The sequence below is a fragment of the Taurulus bubalis genome, assembly GCF_910589615.1.
Source record: "Taurulus bubalis genome assembly, chromosome: 7".
In the NCBI taxonomy this organism is placed as follows: domain Eukaryota; kingdom Metazoa; phylum Chordata; class Actinopteri; order Perciformes; family Cottidae; genus Taurulus; species Taurulus bubalis.
This window is the reverse complement of record NC_136595.1, coordinates 27114797-27136081: the sequence shown is the minus strand read 5'-3', so window position 1 is coordinate 27136081 and position 21285 is coordinate 27114797. Positions and strand designations below refer to the sequence as shown.

General features: G+C 43.9%; 1 protein-coding gene across 1 annotated transcript; it reads left to right on the top strand.

Annotated features, from left to right (window-relative positions):
* The first annotated feature begins 5413 nt into the window (after positions 1-5413).
* LOC306739460 (calumenin-A-like) lies at positions 5414-11821 on the top strand. Its single transcript, XM_079221479.1, has 7 exons — positions 5414-5537; positions 6148-6373; positions 6886-7079; positions 8743-8909; positions 9013-9073; positions 10475-10668; positions 11247-11821. Exons 2-7 carry the CDS (start codon positions 6156-6158, stop codon positions 11343-11345), a joined length of 933 nt encoding a protein of 310 aa, XP_079077605.1. The 5' UTR covers positions 5414-5537; positions 6148-6155; the 3' UTR covers positions 11346-11821.
* The last annotated feature ends 9464 nt before the right edge of the window (positions 11822-21285 follow it).

The following is a 21285-nucleotide window of genomic DNA, read 5'->3' as shown; positions in this document are numbered from 1 at the left end:
GGTGATGTCTCACTCTGATGATGAAGCGCACTCTAGTTTCAACAAGTTGAACTCTGACGAATCAAACTGAATCATTTATGGGTTAAACCAGTGGTTCTCAAACTGTGGGGCGCACCCCTCTAATGGGGAGTGGAGGTATTACAGGTGGGGCGCGGGGGGAAATGCAGAATTTCTTTATTTCAAGACCTTTATTGAGAACCTCACATATTACAAAAGTACACGGACATACAACTAAGTCTTTAATAAATACATGACGAAATGCCTGTACTTTCGTGGAAATGTTGACGTTACGCCGTCAAGAGGTTAACAGGTTACGCTTTATAACAGATGTTTAGTTTTTTTGCGTAGATGTCTTGTTATATTTTAATGTTCATATATATATTTATATAATGTATATATATATATTATAATATATATATATAGAAATATGTATTTATCCATCCATCCATCCATTATCAGCCGCTTATCCGGGGTCGGGTCGCGGTGGCAGCAGGTTCAGCAGGCCGACCCAGGCTTCCCTCTCACCCGCAACACTTTCCAGCTCGTTCTGGGGGATCCCGAGGCGTTCCAAGGCCGGCCGGGAGATATAATCCCTCCAGCGTGTCCTTGGTCTTCCCCGGGGTCTCCTACCAGTTGGACGTGCCTGGAAAACCTCTAATGGGAGGCGTCCAGGAGGCATCCTGACTAGATGCCCGAACCACCTCAGCTGACTCCTTTCGACACGAAGGAGCAGCGACTCGACTCCAAGCTCCCTCCTGATGTCCGAGCTCCTTACCCTATCTCTAAGGGTGAGCCCGGCCACCCTGCGGAGGAAGCTCATTTCGGCCGCTTGTATTCGAGATCTCGTTCTTTCGGTCACGACCCAGAGTTCGTGACCATAGGTGAGGGTTGGAACATAGACAGACCAGTAAATGGAGAGCTTCGCCTTCCGGCTCAGCTCCCTCTTCACCAGGACGGACCGGTACAGCGCCTGTTTTATTGCTGCAGCCGCACCGATCCGTCTGTCGATCTCCCGCTCCACCTTACCCTCACTCGTGAACAAGACCCCGAGATACTTGAACTCCTTCGCTTGGGGTAGGCAGTTTGTCCCCACCTGGAGGGAGCAATCCACCGGTTTCCGGCAGAGCACCATGGCCTCAGATTTGGAGGCGCTAACTCTCATCCCTGCCGCTTCACACTCGGCTGCAAAACGCCCCAGTGAATGCTGGAGGTCACAATCCGAGGAGGCAAACAGGACCACATCATCCGCGAACAGCAGAGAGGCGATCCCGAGACTCCCGAACCGGATCCTCTCCGCCCCCTGGCTGCGCCTAGATATCCTGTCCATGAAGGTCACGAACAGGACCGGTGATAAAGGGCAGCCCTGGCGGAGGCCAACACCCACCGGGAACGTTTCTGACTTATTACCGAGGATACGAACACAGCTCCTACTGCAGGCGTACAAAGACCGGATAGCCCGTGCCAACCGGTCCGGCACCCCATACTCCCGCAGCACCCCCCACAAAAACCCCCGAGGGACCCGGTCGAAAGCCTTCTCCAAGTCCACAAAGCACATGTAGACTGGTTGGGCAAACTCCCAGGACCCCTCCAGTAGTCTTGCAAGGGTAAAGAGCTGGTCCACTGTTCCACGACCGGGACGGAATCCGCACTGCTCGTCTTGAATCTGAGGTTCGACAAGCGGTCGGAGCCTCCCTTCCAGCACCCTGGCATAAGCTTTTCCCGTATATGTATTTATATTTAATATATATTTATATAATATATATATTTGTTATAATATATATATATATATATATATATATATATATATATATATATATATATATATATATTATCTCATACCATGTAGGATGAGGCAAATGTTTGAAAACTAATTACACAGACTCTGTCCTGCATCCGATTGCAGTGTTTTTGACTCCTGGGCTGACTTTCATGATGGAGTAGCAGCACTAGGGCTGCAACTAACGATTATTTTAATAATCGATTAATCTGTTTGATTATTTTTTCGATAAATCGATGAATCGGATAAAAAAAAACATTAATTTCCAACCCTTTATTCAAAAACAGAACTGACAGTGCAAATTCACAGTGCAACAAATCTTCAGAAAGTGCACATACAGGTTGCTCCTTGAACATCCCTGAGCTGTTAATTAAACAAATTAAATAAAAATGGACTAACACAAAAAACATACACATATGCTTTACATCCGCCAAATATATAGGCATGTGAGCCTTTTTACTGTAATTGATCTCCTTGGAGCAGAGGCTGCATTTACATTCCCTGCTTTATCAATATGTATGAAACACTGGCTCTGTCCTCACCCCGTCCTCACCTTGCCCTCACCTTGTCCTCACCCCGTCCTCACCATGTCCTCACCCCGTCCTCACCATGTCCTCACCATGTCCTCACCATGTCCTCACCTTGTCCTCACCCTGTCCTCACCCCGCCCTCACCTTGTCCTCACCTTGTCCTCACCTTGTCCTCACCCCGTCCTCACCTTGTCCTCACCTTGTCCTCACCTTGTCCTCACCCCGTCCTCACCCTGTCCTCACCTTGTCCTCACCATGTCCTCACCCCGTCCTCACCTTGACCTCACCTTGTCCTCACCCCGTCCTCACCTTGTCCTCACCATGTCCTCACCATGTCCTCACCATGTCCTCACCCCGTCCTCACCTTGTCCTCACCTTGTCCTCACCCCGTCCTCACCTTGTCCTCACCTTGTCCTCACCTTGTCCTCACCCCGTCCTCACCTTGTCCTCACCTTGTCCTCACCCCGTCCTCACCTTGTCCTCACCTTGTCCTCACCCTGTCTTCACCTTGTCCTCACCTTGTCCTCACCCTGTCCTCACCCTGCCCTCACCTTGTCCTCACCCTGCCCTCACCTTGTCCTCACCTTGTCCTCACCTTGTCCTCACCCTGCCCTCACCTTGTCCTCACCTTGTCCTCACCTTGTCCTCACCCTGTCCTCACCCTGCCCTCACCTTGTCCTCACCCTGCCCTCACCTTGTCCTCACCTTGTCCTCACCCTGCCCTCACCTTGTCCTCACCTTGTCCTCACCTTGTCCTCACCCTGTCCTCAGCCTGCCCTCACCTTGTCCTCACCCTGCCCTCACCTTGTCCTCACCCTGCCCTCACCTTGTCCTCACCCTGCCCTCACCTTGTCCTCACCTTGTCCTCACCCTGCCCTCACCTTGTCCTCTCCTGTCCTCACCTTGTCCTCACCCCGTCCTCACCATGTCCAAACCTTGTCCTCACCTTGTCCTCACCCCGTCCTCACCCCGTCCTCACCTTGTCCTCACCTTGTCCTCACCCCGTCCTCACCTTGCCCTCACCTTGTCCTCACCCCGTCCTCACCTTGTCCTCACCTTGTCCTCACCCCGTCCTCACCTTGCCCTCACCTTGTCCTCACCCCGTCCTCACCTTGCCCTCACCTTGTCCTCACCCCGTCCTCACCTTGTCCTCACCTTGTCCTCACCCCGTCCTCACCTTGTCCTCACCCCGTCCTCACCTTGTCCTCACCCTGCCCTCACCCTGTCCTCACCTTGTCCTCACCCTGCCCTCACCTTGTCCTCACCTTGTCCTCACCCCGTCCTCACCATGTCCTCACCTTGTCCTCACCCCGTCCTCACCTTGTCCTCACCTTGTCCTCACCTTGTCCTCACCCCGTCCTCACCATGTCCAAACCTTGTCCTCACCTTGTCCTCACCCCGTCCTCACCCCGTCCTCACCTTGTCCTCACCTTGTCCTCACCCCGTCCTCACCTTGCCCTCACCTTGTCCTCACCCCGTCCTCACCTTGTCCTCACCTTGTCCTCACCCCGTCCTCACCTTGCCCTCACCTTGTCCTCACCCCGTCCTCACCTTGCCCTCACCTTGTCCTCACCCTGCCCTCACCTTGTCCTCACCTTGTCCTCACCCCGTCCTCACCCCGTCCTCACCTTGTCCTCACCCCGTCCTCACCTTGTCCTCACCCCGTCCTCACCCCGTCCTCACCCTGTTCTCACCTTGTCCTCACCCTGCCCTCACCTTGCCCTCACCTTGTCCTCACCTTGTCCTCACCCTGCCCTCACCTTGCCCTCACCTTGTCCTCACCCCGTCCTCACCCTGCCCTCACCTTTTCCTCACTCTGTCCTCACCTTGTCCTCACCCCGTCCTCACCTTGTCCTCACCTTGTCCTCACCCTGTCCTCACCTTGTCCTCACCTTGTCCTCACCCCGTCCTCACCCTGTTCTCACCTTGTCCTCACCTTGTCCTCACCCTGTCCTCACCCTGCCCTCACCTTGTCCTCACTCTGTCCTCACCTTGTCCTCACCCCGTCCTCACCTTGTCCTCACCTTGTCCTCACCCTGTCCTCACCTTGTCCTCACCTTGTCCTCACCCCGTCCTCACCTTGTCCTCACCCCGTCCTCACCCTGTTCTCACCTTGTCCTCACCTTGTTCTCACCCTGTCCTCATCCCGTCCTCACCCTGCCCTCACCTTGTCCTCACCCCGTCCTCACCTTGTCCTCACCTTGTCCTCACCCCATCCTCACCTTGTCCTCACCTTGTCCTCACCCCGTCCTCACCCTGTTCTCACCTTGTCCTCACCTTGTCCTCACCCCGTCCTCACCCTGTCCTCACCTTGTCCTCACCCTGCCCTCACCTTGTCCTCACCCCGTCCTCACCTTGTCCTCACCCTGCCCTCACCTTGTCCTCACCCCGTCCTCACCTTGTCCTCACCCTGTCCTCACCTTGTCCTCACCATGTCCTCACCTTGTCCTCACCCTGTCCTCACCCTGTCCTCACCCTGCCCTCACCTTGTCCTCACCCCGTCCTCACCTTGTCCTCACCCTGTCCTCACCTTGTCCTCACCATGTCCTCACCCTGTCCTCACCCTGTCCTCACCCTGTCCTCACCTTGTCCTCACCTTGTCCTCACTCTTACATATTAATAATTTACAAAGATGTATAAAAAGGTTTGTTAATAACAAGTCAACCACTCTCACGACATAATTGACTGAATTCAGTTTTACTTGTATTCTATTAAATTAGGAAGACGATGATAATAACTTGTGTTTCAGGGCAGAAAGAAGGATTCACCAACTGGTTTCATGGCTGTGGTTTCTGAACACAAAGGTGGACCAACTCATTCCTGTTGTCTCTCTTCCTCAATCATGAGTCATGACGTTTGATATTTGAGGACGTGGCAGGACGCAGCGGACTTCTCTCGCCTCGCGCTGCTATTGGTCCACGCGAGGAAACTCGCCAATGAAAAGCGAGGACGATGAACGCGCTTGCGTGCTGAAGTGGACCAATGGAACCGGGAGAAGTCTTCCTGGTGGAATCCGATTGGTTGCGGCAGGACGGAACTGGCGGGGCGGGGCCGGGGTGTGTGATGGTCGCGAGGAGAGAAGACCGACGGAGATCCGAGGACGAAAACCACCGCGCGAGAGTCCAGGTGAAGCGTCCAGGTGCACGAGCTCAGAGTCCCGGTGAAGCGTCCCTGTGCACGAGCTCAGAGTCCAGGTGAAGCGTCCAGGTGCACGAGCTCAGGCCACACAGGTAATATGAACGCGTATTATATGAATAATGTGAAGATACGATTACAACACAACTATATTTCTAATTGTTTGCATGTGATATTGATACAAATAAAATGCACATTAATGAGAGCATAACCATAACGTTGCCATGGATTACATATGAAATATAATATTAGAAATGCTCATCACAAAATCTACGCTCATACTGGAAGTACTCAGATCTGTTATTTCAGTAGAAGTACTAATACTGTGAAAAGTACTGTCAAATGAACTGAAGTTAAAGTAAAGTAGCATGTTCTTAATTTAAAGTATTAAACGTTGAAGTACTCGTGAAAAATGCATTATTATTATTATTATTATTATTATTATTATTATTGATGTTTTCACACTACTTCAATGTTGTTACTAGTCGAGGTCATTGGAAATACTTCATATATTGTAATATTCAACCATATTTTAAAAGCTGCTCATTACTTTTCTTTGTAAAATCTTGAAGTAGCTCTGGCTGTCAGATACATGTAATGCAGTAAAGAGTGCAGTATTTCTCCAGTACTCCAGTACTACTCAGTAACTGGGTGGTGTGTGTGGGTTCAGGGAGGTCATAGGTTCTGATCTCATTCCTCTGTTAGGTGTCACCATGATCCGGCTGCTGCTGATGTGTTTCGTGCTCTGCGTGGTCTCCGGCAGCAGCAAACCCACAGAGAAGAAGAGCCGGGTTCACGAAGAAGAACCGCTCAGCCACCTGGAGCACGACGACGACAAGAACCACGACTACGACCACGAAGCCTTTCTGGGGGAAGACCAGGCCAAAGCCTTCGACCAGCTGACCCCCGAGGAGAGCCAGCGGAGACTCGGGTGAGAGTGTGTGAGTGTGTGTGTGTGTGTGTGTGAGTGTGAGTGTGAGTGTGAGTGTGTGTGTGTGTGTGTGTGTGTGTGAGAGAGAGAGTGTGTTCCTGTAAACGTGTCTCGTTGGCTTCATGTTTATGAGCAGCCAAACTGGAAATAATTAGTTTTTATTTCCTGGTTCCTGGTGGAAACCAGTTCAGCCGCTCCTCTTCTGTTCACGTAATAATAATAAAAATAATAATATCATACACGTCACAAATTTAATTACAAGTCATTAACTTGTTCAGTTTGGATCATTTAGTGAAGGAAGTCTGAGCCAACAGATGTAAAGAAAGCAAAGAAGGAGCTTGTGCATGCATGTTAAAACATGTTGCATACTAAATATATACTTCCACACTTATATACACTCTAAATCAATGTTACACTGAAGTCATTTTACATGTGACAGATTCATATATTCATATTTTACATGTGACAGATGCAGCGAGATCCGCTAGTGACTTGATTGTTTGTGTCTGCAGCATCATCGTGGACAAGATGGACAGTAACACAGACGGGTTTGTCTCTGAAGAGGAGCTGAAGGACTGGATCAAAAAAGCTCAGACCAAACACATCTATGACAACGTGGAGCATCAGTGGAAAGACTTCGATCTGAACCACGACGACGTGATCAGCTGGGAGGAGTACAAGAACGTCACGTACGGGAGTTATCTGGGTAAGGGGTCTGATGTCCTCTTTACTTATGATAGCATTCATACCAAGTCTAATAACATCATATAAAGGGTCTAATAACATCATATAAAGGGTCGGATCATATCAAGTATAAAGAGTCTAATAACCAGTGTTGGGGTAGTTACTCAGAAAAAGTAACTAGTTACAAGTTACTTCTGAAAATTTGAAAAGTAACTTCATTACTAGTTACTTTACTTTCCTTTTTTTTTAAAGCAAATGTCCAAATTAACCGCAAAGATACATGGACAAACATCATGGCCCTTTCATCACTTTATTTTCAATGTTCAATAAAGGGCATCTCTTAGCCTTTCCACATAGTGTATTGTAAACATGTAAAACAAAATGGCATATAAAACTCAGCCATTAACTTGAAGGAACATTAACCCTGTTCACACTGTCTGAACAAAGAAATATGCCTCACTTTAAAATCCACAAACAGGATACAAGAGGCTGTGTATGGTGGGGACATTCAGGTCAAACAGCATAACACATTGAAAACAGGCTTTTGGAAACATGAGACCCCACTAAACCAAATGGGGGCCGACTCCTAAGAACAAAACCAGCTTGTTATAGGAATCATTGTAGTGGTTTAAGAAAAATAGAAAAATTAATGGCACTTTTTCCCATAAAATAGAAACAGAAATGCACTTAACCCAAAAAATAGAAACAGAAAATGCAATTAAATAAACAGAAAATCCACTTCATCGTTGCCTAAATAAACAGAAAGTGCACTATATCCTATGAAGTTTATCATTTTTCTCTATTCTTCAAAATAGCGATTGTATCGCATGAGTAAAAGTCTCTGGAATCTTTCATCCGACAGCCTGTTCCTCCTTGGGGTCAGAACAATACTGCCCAGGCTGAAAGCCTTTCCAGTGTTGTAACTTGTTTTATTACATGATTTACTCTTATTGTGAAGAGCATGTAAACAGGAAGTGCTTTTACTTTGAAGGCAGAAAGTACAATGATACGTGCTTGTTGACGCTAACTAATGTTGATGTTACTGTGGAAAATATAAACATGTCGGGTGCAAGAGCACGTTCTCAATGCTTTAACAGTTGTAATACTGCAGTTCACCAGTAGAGGGAGTCCGTTCATACAGACGTGTCTTGTCCTCATTAGAAGCTCCACGTCATTACAGACAGGTGCACTTGATGGTATTGGAGTGTTGTATTGCTTTGCAATATCCTTAATCCTAGGGAACCTGGAGAGAACCTCCCAGTTGGATCCGGGCTCTCCGTCTCCGTCTCCTCCATTCCCCGCTTCCCTTCTACGTACCAGCAGCTACGTCACTCAAATCACTCAGATGGAGTTCTGTGATAGGTTGTTCATCAGGAAGTGTCGTGTGACTCGCGCGCCACTAAAAGAGAACTTTTCGGACTGGTACAAATGTCTTGAGTAACGCAGGAACGCGCGTTACTGAGGTCTAGTAAAGTAGTGTAGTTGCCAATATTTTGAGTGTAATGCGTTACTTTACTTTGTTACCTGTAAAAGTAATTACGTTACTGTAATCCGTTACTTTGTAACTCGTTACCCCCAACACTGCTAATAACATCATATAAAAAGAGTTTAATATCTAGAGTGTCTAGATCTATGTCCTTCAACAATGATTATCTGATTGATCTCTGATGGATCCCCTCTTGCAGAAGAACCTCAGGCGGACTCTGCGTTCAACTACAGTCACATGATGGCGAGGGAGGAGAGACGCTTCAGAGTCGCAGACAGAAACGGAGACCTGAGCGCAGACAAGCAGGAGTTTGCAGCTTTTCTTCATCCTGAAGAACACGAATACATGAAGGACAGCGTTGTGCAGGTGAGAGTGATGTCACTGCCGTGATGTCACTGCCGTGATGTCACTGACATGATGTCACTGCCCTGATGTGGCATAAGAGTAATCGTGTGGTTCACTGTCACAGGAAACAATGGAGGACATCGACACGAACGGAGACGGTTTCATCGACCTGAAGGAGTACATCGGTAAGATGACAACATTTACTCAAGGTATCGTCTTCTTTTTCAAACCGCCGGGACACCTGGTCCACAGGTGATCGGTCCTGAAGGAGGAGGTTTGCTTTAGGAGGAGTGAGGAGAAGCAGGAGGTCAAGATGGTGGATGTGTATGAGGAGGAGATGAAGATGGTGGAGGGTGGAGGGGATCAAACTAGTGGAGGTGGTGGAGGTGAAGATGGTGGAAGATGGTTTAGTTCAGTTTATTAACTGGATCCCCATCAGCTTACGCCTTAGGGGCTGCTAATCTTCCTGAGGTTCACAGAGAAGAAAAAACACAATACATATTACACATGATGTACAACAAAGTTAAAACGGTACAGTCAGAAACAGTTAAGATAGTACAGTCAGTGAAGATAGTACAGTCAGAAACAGTTAATATAGGACAGTCAGAAACAGTTAAGATAGGACAGTCAGAGACTAGATGTATATCAGGGCTCTCAAGTGTCACGCATTGAGCGTGACTGTCACGCATTTCGGTCTTAAGTCGCGCCCTCCCGCCACACATCGTATTTCTCACGCTGAAAAAACCTCTCGGCTATTTAATGTGCCGCAGCGCACAAACATGACCTGGTCGCGCTGCCCTCACCATGGAGGAATCAAGCACGTCTCCCCAGAATCCCCTGGAGGTCTTGCCGCGAAGTGCCACTCATCAGCCAATCAAAAAAAAGAAATGGGCTACACGAATAGCCAATCAGAAAAACATATCCGTTGTATCTGGGTGAAATGTAATCCAGCAACCAATGGAAATAATAATAATATGGGGGAGAGGGGGGTTGTTCTGTGGGCATACGGCATGGGCGCGCTGGGGGGGATATGTCACTCTCACCTCTCTTAAAAACTTGAGAGCCCTGTGTATATTATCAGAATATGCTTTTAGCATCCATAACTTTCATAAAGATCAGGGGTCTACTGAGGCATGGAGTTAATCAAATGGTCTGAGGTGAGTCTTTAAGTGATCGGGTCGTGGTGGCAGCAGGCCCAGCTGACTGACCCAGACTTTTCTCTTTTTCCAACTCCATCTGGGGGATCTGACCCGACCCCGTCCCCAGATTGTGACCTGTATAAGTTATATGAGGAGGAGTTCCAAGCTCTGATTGCACCTTGAATAACTAGGTTTGAGGAGGTTTGTTCTTCGGGTTAAAGGAGGTGGAGGAGGTCACTAACAACATGTTCTCAGTCAGTCAATAGAAACTCTGCCGACTGTGTTTCTCCATGTCATTTAGAACATTATCAGATTGTTATTTAATATGACCTGCATCAGGAACATGATCGTATATTCTTCCATTTCATCAAAGAATAAGACTTCTTGTTGCTCCACTGTTGGATCAGATTTAAAGATCTTAGTTTCTCCTCTTCATCACGTCTCCAGGTGACATGCACACTTCAGAAGAAGGAGAAGAAGAACCAGAGTGGATGGAGTCAGAACGGCAGCAGTTCTCTGAGCTCAGAGACAAAAACAAAGACGGAAAGATGGACAGAGAAGAAACTCTGGACTGGATTCTCCCGTCGGATAACGAGCACACTGAAGCCAAGCACCTTCTGGAGGAGGCCGACGCCAACCAGGTGAGACGTGTTCAACTCTTCAATCTGCTTCCTGTTTACCTGTTCAACTCTTTAATCTACTTCCTGTTTACCTGTTCAACTCTTTAATTTGCTTCCTGTTTACCTGTTCAACTATTTAATCTGCTTCCTGTTTACCTGTTCAACTCTTTAATCTGCTTCCTGTTTACCTGTTCAACTATTTAATCTGCTTCCTGTTTACCTGTTCAACTCTTCAATCTGCTTCCTGTTTACCTGTTCAACTCTTTAATCTGCTTCCTGTTTACCTGTTCAACTCTTTAATTTGCTTCCTGTTTACCTGTTCAACTCTTTAATCTGCTTCCTGTTTACCTGTTCAACTCTTTAATGTACTTCCTGTTTACCTGTTCAACTCTTTAATCTACTTCCTGTTTACCTGTTTGACTCTTTAATCTGCTTCCTGTTTACCTGTTCAACTATTTAATCTGTTTCCTGTTTATTAGTTTAACTCTTTAATCTGCTTCCTGTTTACTAGTTCAACTCTTTAGTCACTGATTCATGTTTATTAGTTTAACTCTTTAATCTGCTATATGTTAACACATTGTTTCATGTCTTTTTTTCAGGATCAGAGACTCACCAAAAGTGAAATCCTCAACAAATACGACCTGTTTGTTGGCAGTCAGATCACGGACTTCGGGTACGCTTTACACGACGAGTTCTAGAAAAGTGGCAGATTTTGACATAGAAAACATGATTTTACTCATGTTTCTAAAGAATATATATTTTGTAAACCTACAGCTTGTAATTACTTTAAATGTGGAGACATGTGTTACGTTCACACAAATCTTTGACAGGTCAGTCTGATCTTTTTATGAATTTTGTATTCATTTATTATATTGCATCCATTATAATTTGGTTTCTGCTCCTCACTGGTTTCTGTTTAAAGGTCTCAGTGTTCATGCTGCTGTGATCAGTTTACTGACCTCTCCTCACTTTGGTGCCTCACATCTTTTATCTGTACATTTTCTGCTTTCACATTTCTTTCATTTCTGTTTGAGGGATTTCTGATCTTGGAGCACAAAAGTGTTGAGATAAAGAATTTGTTTTTGTCTTCTTGTTTTGTCACTGTTCATTTTGGATTTGTACACAGACGCATCACAAGCTATTCTGTTTTTCAATAAATTTAAAGTTAAAGATACATATTATTTGCTGTATGTTTTCAGTGGACTAACCCTTTAAGACTACACTGTTTAAAAGTTGAATCTTTATTCAGTGCAGTTATGAGAGCTGAAGTATTCCACAAAGAGTCCACATTTTTTTAATTAAAATCTTTTGCATTTAGAAAGATCTCTCCAGTACAATAAATACGTAATTTGGTTAGAAATCATCACTCTTCACAGATATTTTCAGCATGTTGTTGTAAACTTTAAGAAGCTGTGGACACTGATGACACTTCAGTCTTTGATGAAACTTCAGATGTTTCATTCACTTCCTTTCCAAAGACCGTCTCCATGATGCAGGCGTTAAACTGGGCCCCATTCCTCGTACGTGGTTCAACAAAGTTGATCAAATGTCCTATTATCCATCTTAAATTACTGAGATGATTGACGTCGGTTTCTCTAAGCCTGAACCGCCCTCAATCAGTCTCGCTCATTCTCCTTCATTCTCATTCACAACACACAAATTCAAAATTTAATAAATATTTATATGAAATGTATTTTTTATATATATATATATATATATATATATATATATATATATATATATATATATATATATATATAAAATCTCATACCATGTGGGATGAGGCAAATGTTTGAAAACTAATTACACAGACTCTGTCCTGCATCCGATTGCAGTGTTTTTGACTCCTGGGCTGACTTTCATGACGGAGTAGCAGCGCCATCTAGTGTGCAAACTGGGTCGTAGCATTGTATAGCAGTGTGTCACGTCACAAAATGTAAATTGGGGTGAATTGAGACTATTGTGAAAATCTGATTTACGGGAAAATATATATATATATATATATTTAAAACTCAAAGCAAAACCATCTCCAGTTATTGATGCCATAAACATGTTATGTTCACCTATAATAATTCAGCTCAAACCATAGTGCTGCATAGGGGACATGGAATACTTTGACTTAAAAAGATTATAATGAATATATACATTACGATACATAACACATCAAACATAAGACAATATCATAGAAACAAATACGAACAGAATTTAAATTCATGTGTAGCTTCATCTAGGCTGAATAAACTTATGTTGCAGTCTGTATCAGCCTTTTTAAGTGTTTAACTATGTCTCATGTATTTCTGATACTCTCATCAATACACTTGTGATTTGATAAATAACAGAGACAAGAGCATCTTGTTGAGCAAACTCCGCGACTAATTTGTTTCTCTCATGTGGACTTTTAAATGTCGTTTCAGATAATGCTTTTGTGAAAATGTTTTAGGACAAAATGAACAACTAAATGCTTTCTCCCCGGTGTGGACAGTCATGTGATTGTTCAGGGTTCCCTTTCGGGAAAATGTTTTACTACACACTGAACAACCAAATGTTTTCACTCCTGTGTGGATAGTCATGTGATAGTTCAGGTGTCGCTTAAGTGAAAATGTTATACTACACAGGGAACAACTTAATGCTTTCTCCCCGGTGTGGACAGTCATGTGATGGTTCAGGTTTCCCTTATTTGCAAATGTTCTACTACACACGGAACAACAAAATGGTTTCACTCCTGTGTGGATAGTCATGTGATAGTTCAGGTGTCCCTTATTTGAAAATGTTTTACTACACAGGGAACAACAATATGTTTTCACTCCTGTGTGGACAGCCATGTGATGGTTCAGGTTTCCCTTTTGTGAAAATGTTTTACTACACACGGAACAACAAAATGGTTTCACTCCTGTGTGGATAGTCATGTGATAGTTCAGGTGTCCCTTATTTGAAAATGTTTTACTACACAGGGAACAATTAAATGGTTTCACTCCTGTGTGGTTAGTCATGTGATGGTTCAGGTTTCCCTTATATGAAAATGTTTTACTACACACGGAACAACAAAATGGTTTCACTCCTGTGTGGCTAGTCATGTGACGTTTCAGGTGTCCATTATGTGAAAATGTTTTACTACACAGGGAACAATTAAATGGTTTCACTCCTGTGTGGATAGTCATGTGATGGTTCAGGTTTCCCTTTTGGGAAAATGTTTTACTACACACGGAACAACCAAATGGTTTCACTCCTGTGTGACTATTCATGTGATAGTTCAGGTTTCCTTTTTGGGAAAATGTTTTACTACACACGGAACAACTAAATGGTTTCACTCCTATTTTGGCTCTAGTGTGTCTCTTCAGACGTACCTCGTGGTCAGAGCTTCCAGCACATTCAGGCGAGCTGACTGATGTATTTCCAGTACTACAGTTCACATCACTTACAGTTACTTCATTGTTTTGCAGAGGGTTTAAATCTGACTGAGGTTCCTGAGTCTCATTCCAATCTCTAGTATCATCAGTCTCAGGTTCAGACAAGTCTTCAAACTCATCAGTATCTGGTCCTGGATATCTTTCTGGATCTAACTTCCTGTCTGGTTCTGATCCTCCACAATCCGCTCCATCAGCTTCTGTTTCCATCTGTTCACTTTGATGAAGCTGTGAGGACTGAGTTTCTTCATCATCATCTCCACTCTTCACAGGAGTGAATGAGTACTTGATATCAGCCTCCTCCAGCCCTTGAAGCTGCTCTCCCTCCTGACTGGTCCGGAGTTCCCCCTGGTCCTCTTTAATGTGGAGGGGCTCTGGGTCCTGGTTTTCCTCTTTAATGTGTGGGGGCTCTGGGTCCTCTTGTTCCTCTTTAATGTGTGGGGGCTCTGGGTCCTGGTGTTCCTCTTTAATGTGTGGGGGCTCTGGGTCCTCTTGTTCCTCTTTAATGTGTGGGAGCTCTGGGTCCTGGTTTTCCTCTTTAATGTGTGGGGGCTCTGGGTCCTCTTGTTCCTCTTTAATGTGTGGGGGCTCTGGGTCCTGCTGGTCCTCTTTAATGTGTAGGGGCTCTGGGTCCTGGTTTTCCTCTTTAATGTGTGGGGGCTCTGGATCCTCTTTAATGTGTGGGGGCTCTGGGTCCTGCTGGTCCTCTTTAATGTGTGGGGGCTCTGGGTCCTGCTGGTCCTCTTTAATGTGTGGGGGCTCTGGGTCCTCCTGTTCCTCTTTAATGTGGGGGGGGCTGTGTGTCCTCCTGGTCCAGACAGTCCTGCTGCTCAGGGGGAACCTCTTCTTTAACCACCAACAGCTGCTGGACATCTGTGGAGAATAATAAAATACATTCATATGTCTGATAGATCTTATATTAAACTATTATTTAAGAGGTTTATCACTGAAAAAGCAGTGAATTAGTTGTAAATGAGAGAAGCATGACCCCTAAATAAAAATATGCTGCTGCTGTCGTAAACACCACTGAACAACTTGACTGAACCATCAAAGGTCATGTGTAGCTAATATAGTGAAAGAAGAAGTATACATATGATTGATTTGGTTAAGCCACACCACATGGTACCTCATTGGACGAGCCTCACTCAGAAAGCGCAATATTTTTGAAAGTTTACTTATTTACTTTTACATTAATAACATTTGTCATACTTACCAAAAAAAGGGAACCAGCCGTTTCTATACATTTTTATATTATCTTTTAACAGTGCAAACATATTTGATTTTTTAAAAATAACTTACTGAAATATTGCACCGAACCAACAAATGCAATCCCTGAATACATTTGTACTTCATTCCCTTTCTTGCCAGACACCTGGTAGCGCTTCTGCTCACATAGCTGAGCCACATTTGCCCTGATCGAGGTCACAGTTGAAACCCCGAGTACAGCTTCAAGATGGGCATCACTAAACCTGGACCTGTACTTGCATTTATTAAAGTTCATAGTCGAGAAAAGTGTCTCACACAGATATGCTTCCAAAAAAGTCTTCCATCTGTAATTTTTTTGCAAATAGATGCCTGCAGATTAGTATAACTGGCACTTATGAACTGGAAAACAAAATGAGACTTTGTTGGGGCATGAAAATTTTTCTTCCTCCAAAAGTGGGGCGTGACAGAAAAAGTTTGAGAACCACTGATTTACCCCCCCCCCCCCCCGAAAGCTGTAAACCTAGGGGCTGAAGAGCCTGAATAGAGACGATTAGAGGATGCAACATAAACAAACCTAGAGATGCATTCAGCCTTAAGTAAGAGGACACGCCCCTTTAAGGACAGATCTTTGCAACCAAAGATTTATTTTCTAAATAGGAAGACATCGGTCTTTGATAACATGGATGCCCAAGTAGTTGACTTTCTTTGTGTCATGTATATCATTAATAGAAGTCGCATCACTTATTTTTAAAGGCAAATAACTAATGACAGACCTGAAGCTTTTGAAAACAAATCAATAATTGTTAACAACGTGGCCATAAATGTCTGATTCGGAACATAAACAAGATACCCCAGCAAAACGAGCCAAATGTTATTGCCCCATTGTGATGGGGCACACGGCCGGTTTATATTGGTGGAATGCGTTTGTCTTATTTATGGATTATTTGCATCTGTATGTTTTGCAATTCTGATTGTGACGTCATTATTAAATGACCCAGAATGTGATTATGGTTACTCTTGAACACTGGAATTAATTCATTATTAGGCGCTGCAAGGAATTGTGGGACGGAATTATCTCCTTCCCTTTGGTAAAGGACGGTCCAGTGTTTCCTATGCTAAAGGAGCTAATAAAGGAAGCATTGAAGCTCCTTTCTATTTAGAGAATTTGAACAGCTCTTATCACAGCGGACACTTAGACACTTCCTGTTCATTTCACTCAGTTATGAACCTTAATAACCCAAAATAATGCAGTAAAAATACAGTAGATATTAAGCAAAGCAGAGGGAAAGAGAATCAAGAAAAATATCGTCAGAGTATGGAAACAACAATGAGACCAGGAGACAACTACATTCAATTCAGAGTAAACTGGGAGGTGGCAGTAATGCAACAGAAAGGATGCACGCTGCCGATAAAAACAACAGAAGAAGAAGTTGGCGCCGCCATTTTGACCCCGTCCCAAAAGCTCTCCACGTGCAAATCCCGGAAAAAAACGGCGAACCAGTTTGACCAGAGGATCGTCGGGTGTTTAAAAGTTCCTCTCTGCTGAATGGAACCAGAGAAGGAGCGGGAAACGAAACACATTCAACAAAAGTCTCTCTGACTACAGTTAATGACCTGCAAACGGACTCAGGTGTGACTTAAACCCGTAAAACGAGCATGAAAACCGGGAACAATAACGAAAAAACACAAACCTGATCTGTGGAGCTGAACTCGAGGGTTCAGCCTCCAGTAGTTTGGTTCGTCGCTCATTTTCTCTGAAACGAGAAACGTCCTCCTCGTGATCTGCTGTTAATCTGTCAAACAGCTCGTGATGTGTCCTTTCGTGTCGAGGCTTGAAGCTTGTGTCGAGTAATCCAGGTGCAGCCCAAGTCTCTGTTCCTGTGTTGATCGCTGCTGTCGCTACGTGACCGAGCTACATGCTAGGTGGCTAACACTCGCTAGCTGCTATCGCTACATGCTAGGTGGCTAACACTCGCTAGCTTCTCAGGACTTTTCCGGACAATTCCTTTAAAGCTCACAGCGGGTCCGCGTGTCTCTCTACGGCTCCACTGAGCTCTCCATCCGGCTGCAGCTGCTTCACCTGATCGATACAGAGCTGGAGGAGAGGAGCTTCTTCTTCTTTGAGGTTTATTGGCGGTGAGCAAACAACTGTTTGGTGCATTACCGCCACCAACTGGTATGGAGTGTGAATCAGGATCTCTAGTACTTGCATTATCAAAATATATAATTGTTAAAAACATATTATATGTATATATACATGTAATTCAACAAAAAATGAAATAAAAAACCTATTTGATCTAATATCGTTTAGACTCCTGACTGCTGCTACAATACAGACCTATAGTTGTCTTAATATAACTGTTGTCTATATGTTCTTTTTTATTTTTGTATTACCTATTTGCACTTTATTATTATTATTATTATTATTATTATTATTATTATTATCTGTATTCACTATATGTTGTTCAGGACTTTCAAATCTTCTGTGTGTGGAAGAATTGACATTAAAGCTGACTTACTGAGGTTTCCAATTAGATGTCTTCTTTCATGCTCATATTTCTGACTGTAAAATAACATGTTCTATTGTTTCCTCTCGTCCACATAGTCACACTTGCCTGTATCATGTTTCCATATTTTTTGTAGCGTTCTGTTAACCCAGTGTGTCCAAATCTAAGTATTGATATCAGTGTTGCAGCAAAGTGCTGTCCCATTCATATTTACACCATATCAAGCCTTACAGTCTCTCGCAGTCAACTATTTATCAGGTGACGTCAGTGAGTCCTTGAGGGTTCAGGGTTTGAGGCCTTAGGGGGACACTGGGATTGGGCCATCGAACAACAACAAGTCACACCAGCCTTGACCTTTAATCTGGTGTTTAATTCTGATTTTAAAAGTGTGATAAAAATGTCTGTTTGTTACTTCAGGTTCAAAACTAAACAACATGTATAATATGTCGGTTTTCCTCTCTGGGGAGGAGGTGGAGGCCATAATCCAGGCTGTACGTACTGATGGAGAAGCACCAACTACTGAGCTCTGGGTCTTTTTTAACCTTTTACACTCTGGTGCACTGACCTGTTTTCACCACTAGGGGTCAGCAGTCAGTAACTCTTCATGTCTGAGGGGCAGCAGCTCTTTCCCTTTTCCTTAGAATCATATATTCACTTTTTATAAAATGTTTCGGGTCATAGTTTCCTTATAATTTATTTCCTGGAAAGAGTCAATTGTTAATTTGGCACCAATGAAAGAAAATGAAAGATAATTGAGACATTTATTTGAGTTTAGTTGTGTTTTTAATCTTCAGAGAATGAGTAACAACGTTTCCTCCAAAAGTCATTCTTTGTATTTTTTGTTATCCTCCTAATATGTGCTTGTAACTTTTTATAAACAATAAGATTCTGAAAACTATGATTCTTCTTTAGTCCTTTAAAGACTTTATTTTTTACCACGGTGGAATCTTCTTTTTCTGCTTACCTCCCTTCTTCTGCATGGACTGCTTTGCGGCCTCTAGAAGCTTAACAACAGAATCATTTCACTCTTCAACATCTTCACTGATATACACTTCCTTCACTTCTTGATCACTGACCCCCAGTCAGCGCTGCTGTAAGACCATGTCTATACTTCTGTCTTATTTTCTGCTGAACTCCGTCCTGCAGCAGCCGGACAGCGAGCAGCGACCCCGTCTCTGGAGACGAGGCAGTCCCAGAGGCCATGGCAGCGGGACAAAGAGCAGTGGGGTCAGACACTCGGGTACAGGTTGTGTTGGCTTGTGCTCGTCCGAAGATGATGGTATCCATTACCTGCTGGGCTCTATGGTAAAGCGTGTAGATTCTCTCTTCTAGTTCATCACAGACAGTTCACAGAACAGTCATTCAGACAGTAGACAAGACATCCTCATTGAAATACAACAAACAGTATACAGAATTAAAATGATGGGTTTGACAGTAGTGCTCCTGTGGGTTCCAGCACATGTTGGTGTGTGTGTGTGTGTGTGTGTGTGTGTGTGTGTGTGTGTGTGTGTGTGTGTGTGTGTGTAAACTATCAGATTACTTCAATGTGCATCAATGTTATTTTATATCCATCAATGTCCATCAATGTATTTCAATGTACTTCATTGTACTTCAATGAAAGTCAAGAATCGGCAGCGACAGCAAAACACGACAAACCAACAGGACTCAGGTGTCCGTTGTTAGAGGCAGAACCACTTATTATTTGTAATAATAGTTGTGAAGAATGCATTAAAGTTTGAAGTTGTTACTGTCAGATATGCGTGAAATAAACACATTTATTACTGCTTAAAATGAGATTAGACGTTATTGCGATGGCACAGAGTCCATGAACTGACGTCACCAAAGCAGTAAAGAGAGGAATAAACAGAACCTTCAGAATAAAACACAGAATAAATAGACTGACAGGATCATTGGTGTGTGTGTGTGCTTCAAAGAACCAGGGAATAGTAGAAGGTGATGTGGTTGTAAGTTATTAATAACAATAATCTGATTGTTAATGAGCTATTTGGTACTTGGTCATATTTTTCTATGTATATGTATATTCTCTTTTAAAGATGTCAGTTGAGAACTTTTGTCTCTGAAGCATCGACTGTTTTTCTTTTCGTCTGTCAAATATGTGTCCACTCTGTAAACCCGGTTGAGCTCGTGTTGATATGTCACGTGGAGAAAAACATAATTTACATGTGTAGTCTTGGGGCTTTTACTCTGAAGGCAAGAAACTCAAATGTACCGGAAGCGATGGTCCTCACTCTGGCTAGCTTGGAACAAGATGGCGTCCGCTCGAAACGGAGAGTCCTTTTTTTGTCTGTGAAGAGAAATAGTGTGAGAACCAACAGGAGAACTCATCTTGGTCTCTGTGTGTCCGGAGGAACCTTCTGAATGGACTTTTCTCTCAATGATTCTCCTCGGACTCATCTCCCAGAAGTTAGCTTAGCATGTTAGCAACACAGCTAGTCGTCGGGACTGTTTGAGGGAGAGCAAACGGGCTTTGTGACGGAGTTTGTGTGGACAACAAGTCGCTGTCGTTGTGTGAACATGTGTAAAGTCCAAATGCTGAGAGCGTTGGTGAAGCAGCGACTAGCTGCGGCTGCGCAAGAGATATTTGGGCTGTTTGAAAGAACGATAGCAGAGTACGAGGAGGAACTGTCTGCTTCTAAAGAGGAGAACGAGCGACAACGGAGACTACTGGACGCTGTTTTCAACCCTCAGCTTCGGTTACACAGAGCAGGTTGGTCCTCTTTACTTCTTCTCTCTCTCTGGTTAAACTGACCTCAGATCATGCACAGTATTTTTTAAACAATGATTAACATCATAGACTAAATTGTGAGCGTTTTCTCACTTTTAAACTCGTGGTCTGGTTTAAGTTTAACTTCAATTTAAAGATCATGAAACATCTGTGCTGTGCCTCCTTCAGGTGGACTGGACTAGAATGTATCTGACCAGTGTTCTCCCTCTTGGAGCAGACGGGATGTGGTCTGGGCGGCAGAACAATCAACATCCAACTCTTAGTGCAGGAAACTAAAATAATTGTAAACTTAGTTATCATGAACTTAACTATACCTAATTTATATTTTTCAAATGGTTTATTTGATAAGGGGACATTGCACTTTAATAAAATTATGCCTGTAAATGCCAGAGTTAGCCAAGAGGCTATTTTCCATCTGTAGTCCCAAGAGGCAGATGTTAAAAAAATAAAATAAACCTAGAAATAGAATAAAATACACAAGGTTTTACAATGCGTGCACAAACAATGAATGAGTGAGAATATTAAAATACGTAGTATCCTCATTCAGGAGACATTGTCAAGTACTAACAAGACAACACAGAGGCTCACACATTCAACACACACAATACAATGAGGGATAACCATGTTAAAATATAATGGACGAAAGATGAGAAAGAGACAAGTTAGACACTAAAACATATGTCAGAGGCACAGCACATAAAAGCATGCAGAGTATGAGAAGTATATAAATGTATAAAACAGTCAGACACAGCTAAACAACAATAAAAGACATGCA